Here is a 19409-nt window from a genome sequence, read left to right as displayed (position 1 = left end):
TTTTAACAGTGTAGAGAAGTTAAGTCTGAGTTATTGAAACCTGCCATTTATTGTGAAATACAGGTGCAAGTCAATTAGTAATTTGTTGCTACACAGTACTATTCTTGTATGAAATGTTACTATACACTCACTGGCCACTTTATTAGGTACACCTGTTCAATTGCTTGGTAACACACATTGCTAATCGGCCAATCACATGGCAGCAACTCAATGCATTTAGGCATCTAGACATGGGGAAGACGACTTGCTAAAGTCCAAACCGAGCATCAGATTGGGGAAGAAAGGGGATTTGAGTGACTTTGAACGTGGCATGGTTGTTGGTGCCAGACGGGCTGGTCTTAGTATTTCAAAAACTGCTGATCTACTGGGATATTTATGCACAACCATCTCTAGGGTTAACAGAGAGAATGGGCAGATTGGTTCGAGATGATAGAAAGGCAACAGGAACTCAAATAACCACTCGTTACAACCAAGATATGCAGAATATCATCTCTGAACGCACAACACATCAAACCTTGAAGTAGTTGGGCTACAGCAGCAGAAGACCACACTGGGTGCCACTCCTGTCAGCTAAGAACAAGAAACAGACTACAATTCGCACAGGCTCATCACAATTGTACAATAGAAGATTGGAAAAACGTTGCCTGGTCTGATGAGTCTCGATTTCAGCTGCGACACTCAGATGGTACAGTCAGAATTTGGCATAAACAACATAATAACATAGATCCATCCTGCCTTGTATCAACGGTTCAGGCTGGTTGTATAATGGTGAGGGGGATATTTTCTTGGCGCACTTTGGGACCCTTAGTACCAATTGAGCATTGTTTAAACGCCACATCCCTTTATGACTACAGTGTACCCATCTTCTGATGGCTACTTCCAGCAGGATAATGCACCATGTCACAAAGCTCAAATCATCTCAAACTGGTTTCTTGAACATGACAATGAGTTCACTGTACTACAATGGCCTCCACAGTTACCAGATCTCAATCCAATAGAGCACCTTTGTGATGTGGTGGAACGGAAGATGCACATCATGGATGTGCTGCCGACAGATCTGCAGCAACTGCGTAATGCTATTATGTTAATATGAACCTAAATGTCTGAAGAATGTTCCGAACACCTTGTTGAATCTATGCCAATAAGAATTAAGGCAGTTCTGAAGGTAAAAGGGGTTCAACCGGTTCTAGCAAGGTATACCTAATAAAGTGGCTGGTGAGTGTATATCACTGCTTACCCCATCAGTTGTTAAATAGTACTATTGTTGTCTGTAATGTTACTATATATCACTGCTTACCCCATCAGTTGCTACACAGTATTGTTGTTGTCTGTAATGTTACTATATATTTCTGCTTACCCCATCAGTTGCTACATAGTACTATTGATGTCTGTAATGTTACTATATATCACTGCTTACCCCATCAGTTGTTACACAGTACTATTGTTATCTCTAATGTTACTATATATCACTGCTTACCCCATCAGTTGCTACATAGTACTATTGATGTCTGTAATGTTACTATATATCACTGCTTACCCCATCAGTTGTTACACAGTACTATTGTTGTCTCTAATGTTACTATATATCACTGCTTACCCCATCAGTTGTTATATAGTAACATTACAGACAACAATAATACTGTGTAGCAACTGATGGGGTAAGCAGTAATATATAGTAACATTACAGACAACAATAATACTGTGTATCACTGCTTACTCCATCAGTTGCTACATAGTACTATTGATGTCTGTAGTGTTACTATATATTACTGCTTACCCCATCAGTTGCTACACAGATTTATTGTTGTCTGTATTGTTACTAAATATTACTGCTTACCCCATCAGTTGTTACACAGTACTATTGTTGTCTGTGATGTTACTATATATCACTGCTTACCCCATCAGTTGTTACACAGCACTATTGTTGTCTGTAATGTTACTATATATCACTGCTTACCCTATCAGTTGTTACACAGTATTATTGTTTTCTGTAATGTTACAATATATTACTGCTTACCCCATCAGTTGTTACACAGTACTATTGTTGTCTCTAATGTTACTATATATCACTGCTTACACCATCAGTTGTTACACAGTACTGTTGTTGTCTCTAATATTACTATATATCACTGCTTACCCCATCAGTTGCTACACAGTACTATTGTTGTCTCTAATGTTACTATATATTACTGCTTACACCATCAGTTGCTACACAGTACAATTGTTGTCTCTAATGTTACTGTATGTTACTGCTTACCCCATCATTTGTTACATAGTATTATTGTTGTCTGTAATGTTACAATATATTACTGCTTACCCCATCAGTTGTTACACAGTACTATTGTTGTCTGTAATGTTACTATATATCACTGCTTACCCCATCAGTTGTTACACAGCACTATTGTTGTCTGTAATATTACTATAAATTACTGCTTACCCCATCAGTTACTACACAGTAGTATTGTTGTCTCTAATGTTACTATATATTACTGCTTACCCCATCAGTTGTTACATAGTATTATTGTTGTCTGTAATGTTACTATATATTGCTGCTTTCACCGTCAGTTGCTACACAGTATTATTGTTGTCTGTAATGTTACTATATATTACTGCTTACCCCATCAGTTGTTACACAGTACTATTGTTGTCTGTAATGTTTCTGCTTACCCCATCAGTTGTTACACAGTACTATTGTTGTCTGTAATGTTACTATATATTCCTGCTTACCCCATCAGTTGCTACACGGTACTATTGATGTCTGTAGTGTTACTATATATTACGGCTTACCCCATCAATTGCTACACAGATTTATTGTTGTCTGTATTGTTACTAAATATTACTGCTTACCCCATCAGTTGTTACACAGTACTATTGTTGTCTGTAATGTTACTATATATCACTGCTTACCCCATCAGTTGTTACACAGCACTATTGTTGTCTGTAATGTTACTATATATCACTGCTTACCCCATCAGTTGTTACACAGCACTATTGTTGTCTGTAATATTACTATAAATTACTGCTTACCCCATCAGTTGCTACACACTACTATTGTTGTCTCTAATGTTACTATATGTCACTTGTTACACCATCAGTTGTTACACAGTACTGTTGTTGTCTGTAATGTTACTATTTATTACTGCTTACCCCATCAGTTGCTACATAGTAGTATTGTTGTCTGTAATGTTACTATATATTGCTGCTTACACCATCAGTTGCTACACAGTATTATTGTTGTCTGTAATGTTACTATATATTACTGCTTACACCATCAGTTGTTACACAGCACTATTGTTGTCTGTAATGTTACTGCTTACCCCATCAGTTGTTACACAGTATTATTGTTGTCTGTAATGTTACTATATATTACTGCTTACCCCATCAGTTGTTACACAGTACTATTGTTGTCTGTAATGTTACTGCGTACCCCATCAGTTGTTACACAGTACTATTGTTGTCTGTAATATTACTATATATTACTGCTTACCCCATCAGTTGTTACACAGTACTATTGTTGTCTGAAATGTTACTATATATTACTGCTTACCCCATCAGTTGTTACACAGCACTATTGTTGTCTGTAATGTTACTATATATCACTGCTTACCCCATTAGTTGTTACACAGCACTGTTGTTGTCTCTGTTACTATATATCACTGCTTACCCCATCAGTTGTTACACAGCACTGTTGTTGTCTCTAATGTTACTATATATCACTGCTTACCCCATCAGTTGTTACACAGTACTATTGTTGTCTCTAATGTTACTATATATTACTGCTTACCCCATCAGTTGTTACACAGTACTATTGTTGTCTCTAATGTTACTATATATTACTGCTTACCCCATCAGTTGTTACACAGTATTATTGTTATCTATAATGTTACTATTTATCACTTCTTACCCCATAAGCTGATACACAGTATTATTGTTGTCTCTAATGTTACTATATATCACTGCTTACTCCATCAGTTGTTACACAGTACTATTGTTGCCTGTAATGTTACTATATATATTACTGCTTACCCCATCAGTTGCTACACATAAATCTGTGGCTGTTTGTAATGTAACAGTGATTCCTGGCCAGGCTTTGCTAAGCTGAGGGTGCTGTAAAGAGAACACCCCGTTTTTTTTTGTTTTTTTTTGTTTTTTTTAATGGTATTTGATATTTTAGTAATATATAATGTTAATCTTAAATAGGTTTTGGTGCCACTAGTTTTTATATTGTCAGTACCTAAAATGGTGGAGACTAGTGAGGGGATAGCAAATACTAACCTTACAAGCTAACTGAATAACCCCTTCACTGCCAGGAAAAACAGAAAAAGTCTTGTAATTTTAATATCCCTTTAATTACCCTACCCCTTTACACGCTCCTTTGACATTCCAGGATCCATTTGCTTGGAGTTAGCATTGTCAACATTGCACTAGAGATGAACGGCAACTGGCGCAAGTGACAATAATCTGTGCCACTGCAGTTTGCAACAGGGAGAGTAGTGGTTTAGCTCATGCTCATTTTCACTACTATCATGCTGTGGCTGGAAGGGCATACAGTGGGGCATTTTTTTAGGTGCCATGGTTTTTAGGGTCTGTGGTTTGGTTTGTTTTGAGTCCTTTATGAAATTTATCAGGGGTGCCACGTTTCTTTATATTATTTATTCAGACACTTCGTATTTTTAAATGTGCTTTGTCATAATTGTACCAGTTAATTTCTTATTATAGCTCAGTGGGAAATATTGACACCAGATAATAGTAATCCAATATCGCCATCTTGTGTAGAATTATTGCATAACATCACTGAATAATTTTTATGTTGCATTACCCAAGTTTGAGATATCAGAACAGTTCTTCAGGTAGTCTTGTTTAAGTGTTTATGCCACTTTGGTTGCCGTAAAGATTTCGATTTTGTGTTAAAGGGACGGTAAAGTAAAAATACATTTTTCATGATTTCGCTGGAACATGCAATTTTAAAAATCTTTCCAATATCCTTCTGATATCAAGCCTTGAAAGTGTGGACATGTCTTTAGCATGCTATTGCAGCAGTGCCCACAACAAATAGTTAACAGTGATGCAAACATTGTTGCTGGCTAAGGTTACAGGAACCAGTAGAGTTAGGACAACGCTAGCTTGAGAGTAAAGCACTAAGCCTTCGGTGCATACCAGTTTTGTGTTGGCTTATCCTGCTACATAGGCAGATTGTCAGGACAAGCCAACCAAAAATATACATCATGGATGTGGAACTATTCAGTGAGAGGCATCTACCACTTAGCGCCCAAAACACACACAGAGGCATAACTAGAAACCACAGGGCCCAGGTGCAAGAATCTAAGAAGGACCCCCTACCCTCACCCCCCCCCCCCCCAAAAAAAAAAAAAATGTGAATTTGATGCATATCTTTTTCTTTTCTTTTTTTTACATTTAACACAGAGAAAAAAAAGTAAATCACATTACATGTCTGCAAAAGAAGGTACCCTGTGCCCACAGTCTGTGAGATGGTCTGACCCCCTATTACTGTATATAGTGACCACAGTAGTCTGTGACATGGTCCAGCCCCCCCATACTGTATATTAGGGTTTCCACCCAACCCTTAAAATACAGAACACTTATAAGTTACACATGCTGCAGGGTGTGGAGGGAGAAATATCAATAGTGCTATCCAGAAACACAATACATGTTCCTCCCTGCACACCCTGCAGCATGTGTAACTCATAAGTGTCCAGGAAAACATGGCTGAGGTGGCAACCCTAACTGTATATAGTGGTACTGCATAGTGACACTGTTTACCCCCTGCCCCCCCATACATACACACACTCTCTCTCACACACACACACAAACACCAATGGGTAAAACAGAAACACTAATCCATGTAGTCAGAGACACTAGTAAAGCATCATGTCACACTCATATGATATCAGTGCAGGCAGTGGCAAGTCAACGTTTTTTTATTGGAATTTTATTTTTTTTAAACTGGGCCCCCACCCTCAGGGGCCCAGTCGCAGTTGCGATTTCTGCACCCCCTGTAGTTTCGTCCCTACACACACATGGTTCTGCAACTGTCTAGAATAGGGTTGCTTGCCATATTGCTGTTTTAAGGGAGCACACTTATGAAAAATACATATGTTAAGGGTTAAAGAAATTTTTTGTATAATGTTCAATTATAAGAAACCTGGCAGATTAATTTCTCATGTGTCCTCTATTAAAGTGGCAATATGGCAACCCTATACTAGAAACACTTATAATTTGCGCAGACAACTCAGAGTTGTATTGGATTTCTACTAGAGCTTTGTTCCTTTGTATTTAAAGGGCCAGTGAATACAGTAGATTTACATAATCAACAGATTAATGAGAAAAAGACAATTCAATAGCACTTAGTAGGGTTGCACCGATACCGATACCAAGTATTTGCATGAGTACTTGTACTCGTGCAAATGCACCGATACTTAAACCGATACCTCCATTTCATACCCATATGCTATCTTGTGGCGTTTTTTTCAAACTGCATGTTCCCATTTTATTTTAAACTGGAGTGGAGACTAAACTAAAAATTGTTTACTACTGTTCTGCCAATACAAATTGCTGTTATTTGTATTATTGTAGGAGAGATCACTGTATCTCATTCAGACAAACCCCTGAAGTACTGGGCAGTTAATAAACAGATTTCCAGCTCTGGCTAAAATGGCCCAAAAATATCTTTATTCCCCATGCAGTAGTGTGGAAAGTGAAAGACTGTTCAACTTAGAGCCGAACCTCCATACAAATGTTAGATTGATGTTATATAACAGCCCTACAACCCAATTGCATCACCCCTTTAAATTTAATATTTTATTGTAATATTTTTTATTTATAAACCTGTTCAGTGAACTTTGTGACAAATAAAACTGTTTTATTATTTCATAATATCTTTTGAATTACAGTCCTCTATAATTATAAAGAAGGAATCTTAAATAATAATTATTATTACTGTATTGTACTTGGTATACTGTCAAATGACATTAAAAAAAAAGTATCGGCAATTGGTATCGGCGAGTATTTGAAAACAAGTATCGGTACTTGTACTCGGTCATAAAAAAATGGTATCGGTGCAACCCTAGCACTTAGTTAAAACTTCAAATGAGTAGTACATTTATTTTCTAAAACATTTCTATTTCCACTCCTCCTGTATCATGTGACAACCACCAGCCAATCACAAATGCATATAAATTGGAACATTCTTTTAAAATTGCATACTCTGTCTGAATCATGAAAGTTTAATTTTGACTTGAGTGTTCCTTTAACATGATTCTGGTTCCACTTCAAATCTTGTCCAGCACTACTTGTATTCTGTACCTCAATTGCTGTATATGGTGCCTTTTATGTGGCACCATGCTGGCATGCTTGCAGTCATAACAATTTGCTGCAACAGCTAATTAAAATATAGCAAAAAACACTAACGGTTATCACAGAAATCAGCAAATATGATGGTAATAGTTACTGTTTCTCATATAATTTACTATTATATATTGGGGCACTGGGGTATATACCTAGTCGTCAGGTTGCAATTCCTTCTTTCTTTGAAGTAGAAAAGTCTATAATGCATATAAAACAACACTATTAAAACAGGTTAAAAATATTTTGTTGTATGGGAAAAAAACTTAACGGGACATAATACTCATATGCTAAATCACTTGAAACTGATACAGTATAACTGTAAAAAGCTGTCAGGAAAATATCTGAGCATCTCTATGTAAAAAAGGAAGATATTTTACCTCACAATCTCCTCAGCTCAGCAGAGTAAGTGCTGTGTAAAAGGTTATACTCAGCTGCAGCCCAGCTGCAGGTAAGAAAAAAGAAATGAACAGCAGCCAATCAGCATCAGCAGTGCTGAGGTCATGAACTCTTTTACTGTGATCTCATAAGATTTCACTTAACTCTCATGAGATTTCATAGCAAACTTCCTTTAAACTGAATAGGGAAATAAGATGAGAGTGCACATAAGCTTGCCCCTTCCGCTGTCCCGGGACAGACATACTGATATGATGCTTAGAAGTCCTTTACAATGGGATGTGGCTACTGAAAAACTTTTGAGGTAAAATATCTTTCTTTTTTACATAGAGATGTTCAGGTGATATTTTCTAGTCTGCTTTTTACAGCTATGCTGCATCACTTTCAAGTGTTTAAATATTTGGGTATTATGGCCCTTTAAGTAAATTACAAACCCAACTGGAAATGTATGTTTGTATAAAACTCACTATCTGATAAGGATAGCGTCCTATACAGGGAGTGCAGAATTATTAGGCAAGTTGTATTTTTGAGGATTAATTTTATTATTGAACAACAACCATGTTCTCAATGAACCCAAAAAACTTATTAATATCAAAGCTGAATAGTTTTGGAAGTAGTTTTTAGTTTGTTTTTAGTTATAGCTATTTTAGGGGGATATCTGTGTGTGCGGGTGACTATTACTGTGCATAATTATTAGGCAACTTAACAAAAAACAAATATATACCCATTTCAATTATTTATTTTTACCAGTGAAACCAATATAACATCTCAACATTCACAAATATACATTTCTGACATTCAAAAACAAAACAAAAACAAATCAGTGACCAATATAGCCACCTTTCTTTGCAAGGACACTCAAAAGCCTGCCATCCATGGATTCTGTCAGTATTTTGATCTGTGCACCAACAACATTGCGTGCAGCAGCAACCACAGCCTCCCAGACACTGTTCAGAGAGGTGTACTGTTTTCCCTCCATGTAAATCTCACATTTGATGATGGACCACAGGTTCTCAATGGGGTTCAGATAAGGTGAACAAGGAGGCCATGTCATTAGATTTTCTTCTTTTATACCCTTTCTTGCCAGCCACGCTGTGGAGTACTTGGACGCGTGTGATGGAGCATTGTCCTGCATGAAAATCATGTTTTTCTTGAAGGATGCAGACTTCTTCCTGTACTACTGCTTGAAGAAGGTGTCTTCCAGAAACTGGCAGTAGGACTGGGAGTTGAGCTTGACTCCATCCTCAACCCAAAAAGGCCCCACAAGCTCATCTTTGATGATACCAGCCCAAACCAGTACTCCACCTCCACCTTGCTGGCGTCTGAGTCGGACTGGAGCTCTCTGCCCTTTACCAATCCAGCCATGGGCCCATCCATCTGGCCCATCAAGACTCACTCTCATTTCATCAGTCCATAAAACCTTAGAAAAATCAGTCTTGAGATATTTCTTGGCCCAGTCTTGACGTTTCAGCTTGTGTGTCTTGTTCAGTGGTGGTCGTCTTTCAGCCTTTCTTACCTTGGCCATGTCTCTGAGTATTGCACACCTTGTGCTTTTGGGCACTCCAGTGATGTTGCAGCTCTGAAATATGGCCAAGCTGGTGGCAAGTGGCATCTTGGCAGCTGCACGCTTGACTTTTCTCAGTTCATGGGCAGTTATTTTGCGCCTTGGTTTTTCCACACGCTTCTTGCGACCCTGTTGACTATTTTGAATTAAACGCTTGATTGTTCGATGATCACGCTTCAGAAGCTTTGCAATTTTAAGAGCGCTGCATCCCTCTGCAAGATATCTCACTATTTTTGACTTTTCTGAGCCTGTCAAGTCCTTCTTTTGACCCATTTTGCCAAAGGAAAGGAAGTTGCCTAATAATTATGCACACCTGATATAGGGTGTTGATGTCATTAGACCACACCCCTTCTCATTACAGAGATGCACATCACCTAATATGCTTAATTGGTAGTAGGCTTTCGAGCCTATACAGCTTGGAGTAAGACAACATGCATAAAGAGGATGATGTGGTCAAAATACTCATTTGCCTAATAATTCTGCACTCCCTGTATTACATTAAGTATATTATATTTGTTCTGCACCATAAATTTATATGCAACTAAGATCTAATTGATCTACACAAGAACTTTAAAGGGAGAAATAAACTTTCATGATTTAGATAGGGCATTCCATTTTAAACAGCTTTCCAATTTAATTTTATCATCAAATTTGCTTTGTTCTCTTGTTAATCTTTGTTGAAAGCGAAACCTAGGTAGGCTCATATTCTTATTTCTAATCCCTTGAAGGCTGTCTCTTATCTCAGTGCATTTTGACAGTTTTTCACAGCTAGACAGCGCTAGTTCACGTGTGCCATACAGATAACTTAGTGCTCACTCCTGTAGAGTTACCTAGGCGTCAGCAATGTTTGGCTAAAATTCAAGTCTGTCAAAAGAACTGAAATAAGGGGGCAGTCTGCAGAGGCTTAGAAACAAGGTAATCACAGAGGTAAAAAGTGTATTAATATAACTGTGTTGATTATGAAAAACTGGAGAATGGGTAATAAAGGGATTATCTATATTTTTCAACAATAAAAATTCTGGAGTAGACTGTCCCTTTAACTGCTTTTTTTTTGTGCTTAGATTATCAACAGTCCCTGATGATTGGTACCGGCACAGTCACAAGAAAGGGATCTACCTTTAAACCAATGGATACTGAGGACAAGGAAGTACTTGGAAGTCAAGAGATTGAAAACCATTATGACTGTCCACATAGGAACAATAAGCATGAATATGCCCTTCCCCTAACTAACCCGGAGCCAGAATATGCCACTCCCATCATAGAACGTCACATGATACGGGAAAACACCTTTACATCAGACTCTGGTTACAATGTGCCTGTGATATGCTTGGAGCGCCAACATTCCTTCTCTGCTGGCAGCTTCTCATCCAGCCAAGAGAACAGTGGCGGAGACTACCAGACACCACCAATCAGGAAAATAGAGGAGTGTGACTATGACAGACCAAAGGTTCACATTGGGTTGGTTGCCGTGGAGAATGGAAATTACCAGAAACCACAGATCTGCTTATTGGTGAGCGATGATGGCTACTCATCTCCAAGGGACTGTCTGAGGTCAAAAAACCATACTGCAGTATCCGCTCTGCTTTGAGGATGTGACTGCAGAGGTCATGTAGCTAATGTTACTTTTACAGCTGCTGGAAACAAAAAGTTTACATTTTTTACTTGTTTAATATGTGGACACCTGCTAAAGGTTGTTGTATATCTTCAGGAAATAGCATGGAAAGAAGTGTTCATCTTGCATTTTTCTATGCTGTGTATTTTTTACGTGCAATGTGTACAGATTTGGGTTATTTAAGAAAAAAAGCTTTATATTCTACTTTTGTAGATAAAGACACTCTGGTTATTTAAATGGAATGTTAACATTGGTTGTTACTAAATAGAAACACAGCTTCAAGGGGAAGTAAACAAATAATACAGAATTTGGTTATATTTTATCCTTGGTGTTTTTCCGATGAGTCTGTCCGATATCTTGCTACCACAGGCATTGATATCACGCTCATTTTCTGTGCTGCTACAATCTATGAACTTTTACCTTGACACTTTTCCATACTGGCCTTAGATGAAGGCGGAGCTAGCAGTTTTGCACTCACTCAATAGGGATGCCTGTAATAATAATATCATAATTCACTGCTCCAATGATCCTTTCATCAAGAAAGGGGTGAGACATTCCAGAGGAAATTACAGCCAGTGCTATTAGTTTTTCAGACTTAAGTTCATTATTGAAAGCTTTAAGATTTAAGTCACAGTGCTTTGCATCCTTCTTGTAAGTAAGGCATGGCAATATGCAGTTCTTGAGTATTGTACTAAAGTGTAGTTTGCCCACCTTTCCTTTGGTATTAAATGGAAATTGTAATCATAAGTACATAGTATTATGTCAGGGGTTTTCAAACCTGTCTCTGGGCCTCCCAAACAGGCCAGATTTTCAGGAGATCTGAACTGGAACACAGGTGAAATAATCAGCAGGTTAATAACCATGTTTACTAATCCGCTCTCTCCCAAGATAATCCTGAAAATCTGGCCTGTTAGGGAGGCCTGGGGAGAAGTTTGAAAACCCCTGTATTATGTAAATGTTGTAGAATCATCAAATTATTAAATTTAAGGCAGGATAATCTTCTTCAACATACCCAGATTAGGATGACCAATCGTATATAGCAAATTCTGTGTGTATATACATATGTGTTTGTATGCTCCACTACACTTGTGGGACTTATTGACCTAAACTAATGCAGTTTTAATTATTCACAACATTTCTATAAATTGGCTATTAGAATAACTTCAGCTTTGCTAGATGTAATTTATTTTTGTAATTTGTTCACTGTGTACCATGTGGAAGTAGTTATTTTTATTATCAAGATGCAAATGAACGCTCCTGCCTATTAAATGGAGTCAGAGGAGGTACTGGTAGACATACAGGTGACCTTGCTTGCAAATGAATTGTACTTTAAAACTTAAATGGGAAAGGAACATCTAGACTGCATTTATACAAAATGGCTGTTCACTTGGCACTTTCTACTGGCCATACAGTAGGGAACAGAATTAGGGGAGCAATCTGTTCTTTGTTGGTAAAATTAAAGGACTGGCCAGACAAACTGCAGTTTACATATATGCTTTGTTTAGAGTTGTATATTTTGAAGTGTCAGAATCCATTAAAGAGACGGTCTACACCTATATTAACATTAGCCCATACCTTAGATCGTGTTCCGATTGTCATAACTCACCCCCTCTACCCTAATGAGTCTGCTTTAAAAACCGAGTTATTCAAAATCAAAAGTTTGATTTTAATCGTTAGAAATGGCCGACAAACTCCGCCCAATCCCTTCTCCTCCTACCTGGACCTCGTCTTCTCTTTTTAGCTCATACTCGTGCATGTAGCAGCCACTGACGTAATTACCCTCTAAACACGCATGCACATCTTTACGGAAGTAAGCAGAAGTCCGTCTGCGCAACTGGCAATTAACCAAGCCTATGGTTGTGTGCAAATTGAAAATATGTTTTTGTTCCAGATTGTTTGTTCCTCTGCTGGTGTGCATGCGCGAAACAACGAAAGTGCGCAAGACTGATTTTTAATTGGTGATCCACTTTTGATTGGAGCGTTGAAATTTAGACAGTCTATGATGCAATTTATAGGCGGAGCTGGTCAGCCATTTCTAACGATTAAAATCAAACTTTTGATTTTGAATAACTCCGTTTGTGAAGCAGACTCGTTAGGGTAAAGGGGGTAAGTTATGACAATCGGAACACAATCTAAGGTATGGGCTAATGTTAATATAGGTGTAGACTGTCCCTTTAACCGCATACCAATAAGGGCTGTGTAATAATTAAAAACAAACAAAACAAAAAAAACATACAATTATGGTGAATCTTCTTAGTAATTACCAATGTAAGAAAAAAAATGTAAAATAATTTAAGCTTTAATATTTGTATTGGTTTTTTTTATGTAAAGAACACAAAAAGTGACCTATAAGTACTGATTTGTGTTACTACAATGTGTTCTTTGTTGCAATATTTGGCTGATCATAAGCCTTACATCCATTCTCAGGTAATTTATTACACAGTGCAATACTCTGATGCCTGCTTGATTCGGCGTCACACAGTAACATTATCGTTTTGTTTTATTCTTTGTGAAAGGTGAACACATGTAAGAGTTGTAGATTAATTCATTTATACCAATTATGTCAATAACCAAAAACTTCTAAATTTGTAATGCTATTCTGTTGCAAAAAAATACCATAATGGAAAAAAAAATTTTTTTACGTTGGTCATGTTACAAACTCATTGATGGCATATATTAAAATATGCTCCATCTGTAAAAATTAAGGAAAACTTGTCTCACAATAAGCATCAGGCATCAAAATAGGTCATGTTACAAAACCAAATGCTTTTGTTTCAAATCGTGTAAAAATGGGTCATACACCAATTTGTCTTATATTACAGAACCATGAAACCAAATATGGCACATGTTACAAAAGCAAATGCGTATGTGTTTTTCCTTTTAACTAAGTGTATTTCCTTATGTCAGTGCTAAACTTAAATCATATCCAGGTGTGAATATTCAGAGGTTGTTTCTACAGTATATGGTGTTTCATGTATATATTATACAATAATGTTGCTGCTGCCTAGTGGATGGAGAATTGTTATCTCTGACCAATTTATGGCTACATAACATGTATTTAATATTTATTTGGGAAGTTTTTCAAACCTTGTGCTCCAAAGATGTTGGGCTAAAAAGAAAAGGAAAAAAAAAGCATATGATGCAATTTATTATTATGTACATACAATTGTTTTAAAATGTTTATATATTGTATAGTAGTCTTTTTGAGAACTTTTAAAAAAATTTTTTTATGTTTGACCCCTTTTAAATGTCTTGGCAGCATCCCTTTTTATCACAGTTTGCTTCAAGTTTAATTTATCTCAAGTACCCAGCAAAAGATTTTTTTTATTTTTTTGAGAGCACATTAATGAACAGTGACTCCTGGGAATCGTTTGCCCAGAATGGTTATTCAGTTAAATTACCCTACTTACTAAATGTAGAATTTTACTTGAATATATTAGTGATCAGAGCTTTTGTAGATAGATTTTGTAAAATGTTATATAAACCATTAATGATGAGCCTTTTAAAGGTCTGAAATTTAGCAGATAAATCTATATTTTAGTAATGTTTTAATAGTGGCACTTTGCAGTGTCAGAATGTGTGAAAAAAACTGTTTTAAAAATCAGTACATCTAAGTATTTATCAGACTTGTAAGATGGTAAGATTTCTGTGAAATATTAAACCAAGATTTAATTTCCTGAAAAGCGTGTCTGTGTTTGTGTGATTGGCTAACTAATTACAAAGCATTGATAGGTGGTTTGGAAAACGATCACCTCAAGAGAAGAATACAACAAATTGTTATGACTATTCACATATGTAGGTAGGACTGCAATACCTGGTGTAAATTCCTACTGGTGATGAGTAATAAGTTACTTCAGAATTTGAATGAGAACATTAAAGGGACAGTACACTGTAAAATTGTTTTGATATTAATGTATTTTCAATGACTTGTTATACCAGCTGAAGAGTATAAAATGTATGAGAAATTGCATTTTCGGATTTATTTGTGTATATGAAGTAGCTGGTTTTGTGCTTTTAAACCACTGCCTATTACAATGGGTTGAGTTTCAGGTAATATCAGATCTCATTATGTTATCACTTTGTGTATACACACTAACGTCCTTATCTTATATTTGTCTGGAAAACCAAAGCTCAATACTTAGAGAGTACAATGGAAAATTAACATTTTATTTCTTAACTATCCTGCACCCCACTAGGAGTGTAATTTCTTCTGCTGGCTGTGTTTACATAACCTGTCAATAGCCTAGACTCTAGTATACAAACTTTCAATATCGGTGGGGATACATACCACAGGCTAAATTAGCTATTTCAAATGCCAAAATAGGGGTAAAGGAGCTACTTTCCTTCTTAATATGAGAAGAGTGCACTGCATGATTCCTTACTGTTGGGAAACACTGAACCTGGCCACCAGGAGGAGGCAAAGACACCCCATCCAAAGGCTTAAATACCCCCCCCTACTTCCCTCATATCCCAGTCATTCTTTGCCTTTCGTCACAGGAGGTTGGCAGAGAAGTCTCAGAAGATTCAGTGTAGTTCCTTATGAAGGGTATCTACCCTTCGAAATGGGACAGGAGTTTTAAAGGACCAGTCAACACAGTAGATTTGCATAATCAACAAATGCAAGATAATAAAACAATGCAATAGCACTTATTCTGAACTTCAAATGAGTAGTAGAATTTTTTTCTAACGATTTTAAAAGTTCTCTTTCCACTCCCCCTGTACCATGTGACAGCCATCAGTCATTCACAAATGCATACACACTTATTCTTGCACATGCTCAGTAGGAGCTGTTAACTCAAAAAGTTTAAATATAAAACGACTGGGCACATTTAGTTAATGGAAGTAAATTGTAAATTGTAAAGTTTAAAATGGCATGTTCTATCTGAATAATGAAAGTTTAATTTTGATTGAATGTCCCTTTAAGTAGTCTTGTCAGCCACTCAGTGAGTGCATTGACGAAGAGTCTGGTGATGCAGGGAGAGTCTTTCCGTGAACACATTCAGACTCATATTAACAGCTCCTAAGCAATCAGTGTTGACAAGTTTCACTGCCTGCTTCCATCACTCAAGTCCATGTCAGGAGCGATGCTACAAGACTGTCAAACTTGACAGGCTGTGTTTCTGTTCCACGGCTAAATTCCGGTAGGATTGTTTCATTTTTTTTAATTTTTTTTTAACACATATGATAACGCAAGAAGACAGGGTCACAGTGTGGCTCCTTTTATCTGTATGGAATCAAGGGTTAATATTTTCTGGGGGGATTATTGAACAGTTGGGATTAATTACATAAGTTTATTTGATTATGCTGCAACATGTGTGAGATGAGGCTCAGGCAGATGTTTAAACGTACAGGGTTTTTACTTTCATTTTGGAAGCTGCGCAGCCTGACAGGCTTGGCACGCTTTTTTGCTATTATAGCAGGGTCGGTCCTGCATTGCGCACCACGTGACCGAGTGTGGTCACACTTAATTCCTCTTTCCTGACCGTGCGGTTTACTGGAGAAGAAGCGGTTTCTCTGTTTGGCCTGGGTCATAGGAGGTAGTGAGTGCCCCAGCCATTGGGGGTATAAAGGTGCCGTTTTTTTTTTCTTAATCAATAGTCTGCTTTGTAAGTGCAAGCTATGGAAGATTCTGATGTGTTAGAGGGTACTCCCTCTTTACCGGTCTATATTGTGAGGAGGCCGCGGTATACACGCCCGCTCAACTATGTTCCACATGCCTTGATAAAGTAATCATGTCAAAGAAGGTTAATATGTTTGATACCACTGAGCCGTCAACCTCTGAGGAGTCTCCGTCCCTGTCCTGTGAGGTGCGCACCCTACAGTTATCTCCTAATACACATGCAGCTTCCCGTAGCACTCCTAATCCTCCATCTGGAGGGGGCCTTTTTACCGCCAGACTTTACTGAACAGTTGCAAACGGCAGTGTCTGTGACCTTTAGTGCTTTACTTCGCCCTGCTAAGTGAAAGGTCAAATATTGCTATCCTTCCCAGGGGTCATCAACTAGTTTATTGGATTTATCTGATACGAGATTATCCAATGATGAAGGCGCCTCTGATACTTCAGAGGGCACTCTTTCTTGGTCGGAATCTGCTTCCTCTAAACCTCCAGTTGCGGAGGAAATGGATTTTAGATTTAGGATTGTGCATTTACGTTTTCTGTTGAAGGAAGTTTTGCCTATGTTAGAGGTTCCAGACCCCAAATTGCCTGAGGAACCTTTGATTCCTAAATTAGATGAGGTTTATGAGGACAGGGTTGTACCACAGACTTTCCTGGGTCCCGTAAAGATGGCGAACATTATTAAGAATTAATGGGAAAGGATGGGTTCTTCATTTTCCCCTTCTTCCTTTAAGAAATTGTTCCTGGTCCCGGACTCTCAATTGGACTTGTGGGGTTCCATTCCCAAAATGGATGGTGCTATCTCCTTGCTTGCTAAACGCACTACTATCTCGCTTGATAATAGTATGTTGTTTAAAGAGCCCATGGATAAGAAGATAGAAACTCTGTAAGGGGCAGACTCTTTTTTTTGGACGCTTGGTTTGGGGACATGCAAGACCCGTTGGTCCTGGATGTCATCGCTCAGGGATACAAGATAGGTTTCAAGTTTTATCCACCCAAGGGCAGATTCCTCCTATCAAACCTGTCTTCCAGGCCAGAAAAGAGAGAAGCCTTTCTGGGGTGCGTGAGGGATCTCTCCTCCTTAGGAGTCATTGTCACGGTACCTCTCGCAGAAAGAGGTTTGGGATACTATTCAAACATTTTTCTGGTCCAAAAGGAGGGAACTTTCCGCCCGATTATGGACCTAAAGTGCTTAAACAAATTCCTATCTGTCCCCTCGTTCAAGATGGAGACGATAAGGTCTATCCTTCCCTTATTTCAGGAAGGACAGTTCGTGACCACTATAAATCTGAAGGATGCTTACCTTCACGTTCCAATCCACAAGAAACACTTCAGGTTCCTAAGGTTTGTGTTCCTGGACCAGCACTTCCAGTTTATTGCACTTCCGTTGGTCTAGAGTTTTTATGAAGGTTCTAGGGGCTCTGCTTGCAGTGGACAAAACCAGAGGTATAGCAGTAGCTCTGTACTTGGACAAAATTCTGGTTCAAGTACCATCCTGTCGTCTGGCAGAAGACCATTTCAAAATCTCTTCTGTTACTTCTTTGATCTCATGGTTGGAAGATAAACTTAGAAAAGAGTTTTCTCTTATTCCCAGTACCAGGGTGGAATTCCTGGGTACTATAATAGACTCCATATCCATGAGGATATTTCCTTACAGACCAGAGACATTACAATCTAACTTCCGCTTGTCTTGCCCTCCAGACCTCCTTAAGGCCCTCTGTGGCTTGGTGTATGGAGGTGATTGGTCTCATGGTGGACATCATTTTATTTTATTTTTTTATAAATGTTTTTTATTGAGGGTAAAAGAAAAAGGTTACAGACATATAAAGCATGGTACATTCATCAATGCAGATATTTATGATCTGTTTGAGAGTATGCAATGCACCAATAACAGAAATAAAATAACTCTCCCTCTCATTTTCTCCCCCTCATCTTGATATGATAGAACACTCATGGCTCTAAGATTAGAAAAAAACATATTTTGTAGGGGTTTAAACACAGAACAGTAACATATAATTCACAGGGACAAAGCATCTCTAAAATAACAGCGTTGAGTGGATTTTCCAGTGTTAAGATAACAGATGCCAATGCCCTAACCAGGTACTCATTCAGTAATATAAACTTGGCAACATAAACAATTGGGCACCAAATATAAAATAACCGTGGTATACAAAGAGAGAAACATCAACAATAACTAGGGAGTAAGCTGAGCCGCTTAATGTGAGAAAGGTTAAGTAGCGTATTAGTATAGATATGCATATTCAAGTATACCACAATGACATCTTTAAAAATGTAATATTCAAATATCCGGTGTGAGAAGGTAAGAAGAAATGCTATTGCACCTTAGAAGATGTACCTTCTATGAATATGAACACTGCAACACTGTGGTGTTAAGAGCCCTCATAATATATATATATATATGATGTAGGGTATCTCCCAGGGGGGGCCCCAGACCCCACAGAAAACACAAGTATAAATAAGGGCACAATGACAATAGCAGTGTCTACTATGCAAGATTGTGAAAACTACACTATACTGTACAAGGCATTATTTAAGGTGTATTAGCACGGTTTGTAGAGAGAGCATAGAATAGGGTAAACAAAAATGATAGTTTGACTTTCAGTGATATCTCTAAAGTGTGCGTAAAAAGTAAGAGGCAGTTCCTGTGGATATGCAATGAAATATTTAACCCCCTCCTCGGCTCCGGCCGTGAACCGTGGGAAGTGGGTTGATTTAGTTAGGAAACACCAAAGGGATCTCTGTGATACAGCATTAGTATTAATAACAATATTTACTTATAACCTACCTTTAGAATAATAAACATAACTAAACGTACGGGGCAGGATAATGGACCTTGT

The 19409-nt window shown here is 37.8% G+C and overlaps 1 protein-coding gene across 1 annotated transcript in view; it reads left to right on the top strand.

Annotated features, from left to right (window-relative positions):
• The window catches only part of DCBLD1 (discoidin, CUB and LCCL domain containing 1), a 98465-nt gene extending 83848 nt beyond the window's left edge, over positions 1-14617 (top strand). Inside the window, exon 15 of the mRNA XM_053710800.1 lies at positions 10384-14617. Coding sequence (XP_053566775.1) covers positions 10384-10910 — 527 coding nt within the window. The 3' untranslated portion in view covers positions 10911-14617. The remainder of the gene's footprint in view (positions 1-10383) is intronic.
• The last annotated feature ends 4792 nt before the right edge of the window (positions 14618-19409 follow it).

The sequence above is a fragment of the Bombina bombina genome, chromosome 4, assembly GCF_027579735.1.
Source record: "Bombina bombina isolate aBomBom1 chromosome 4, aBomBom1.pri, whole genome shotgun sequence".
Taxonomy (NCBI): Eukaryota; Metazoa; Chordata; class Amphibia; order Anura; family Bombinatoridae; genus Bombina; species Bombina bombina.
This window is presented reverse-complemented; position numbering and strand designations above follow the sequence as displayed.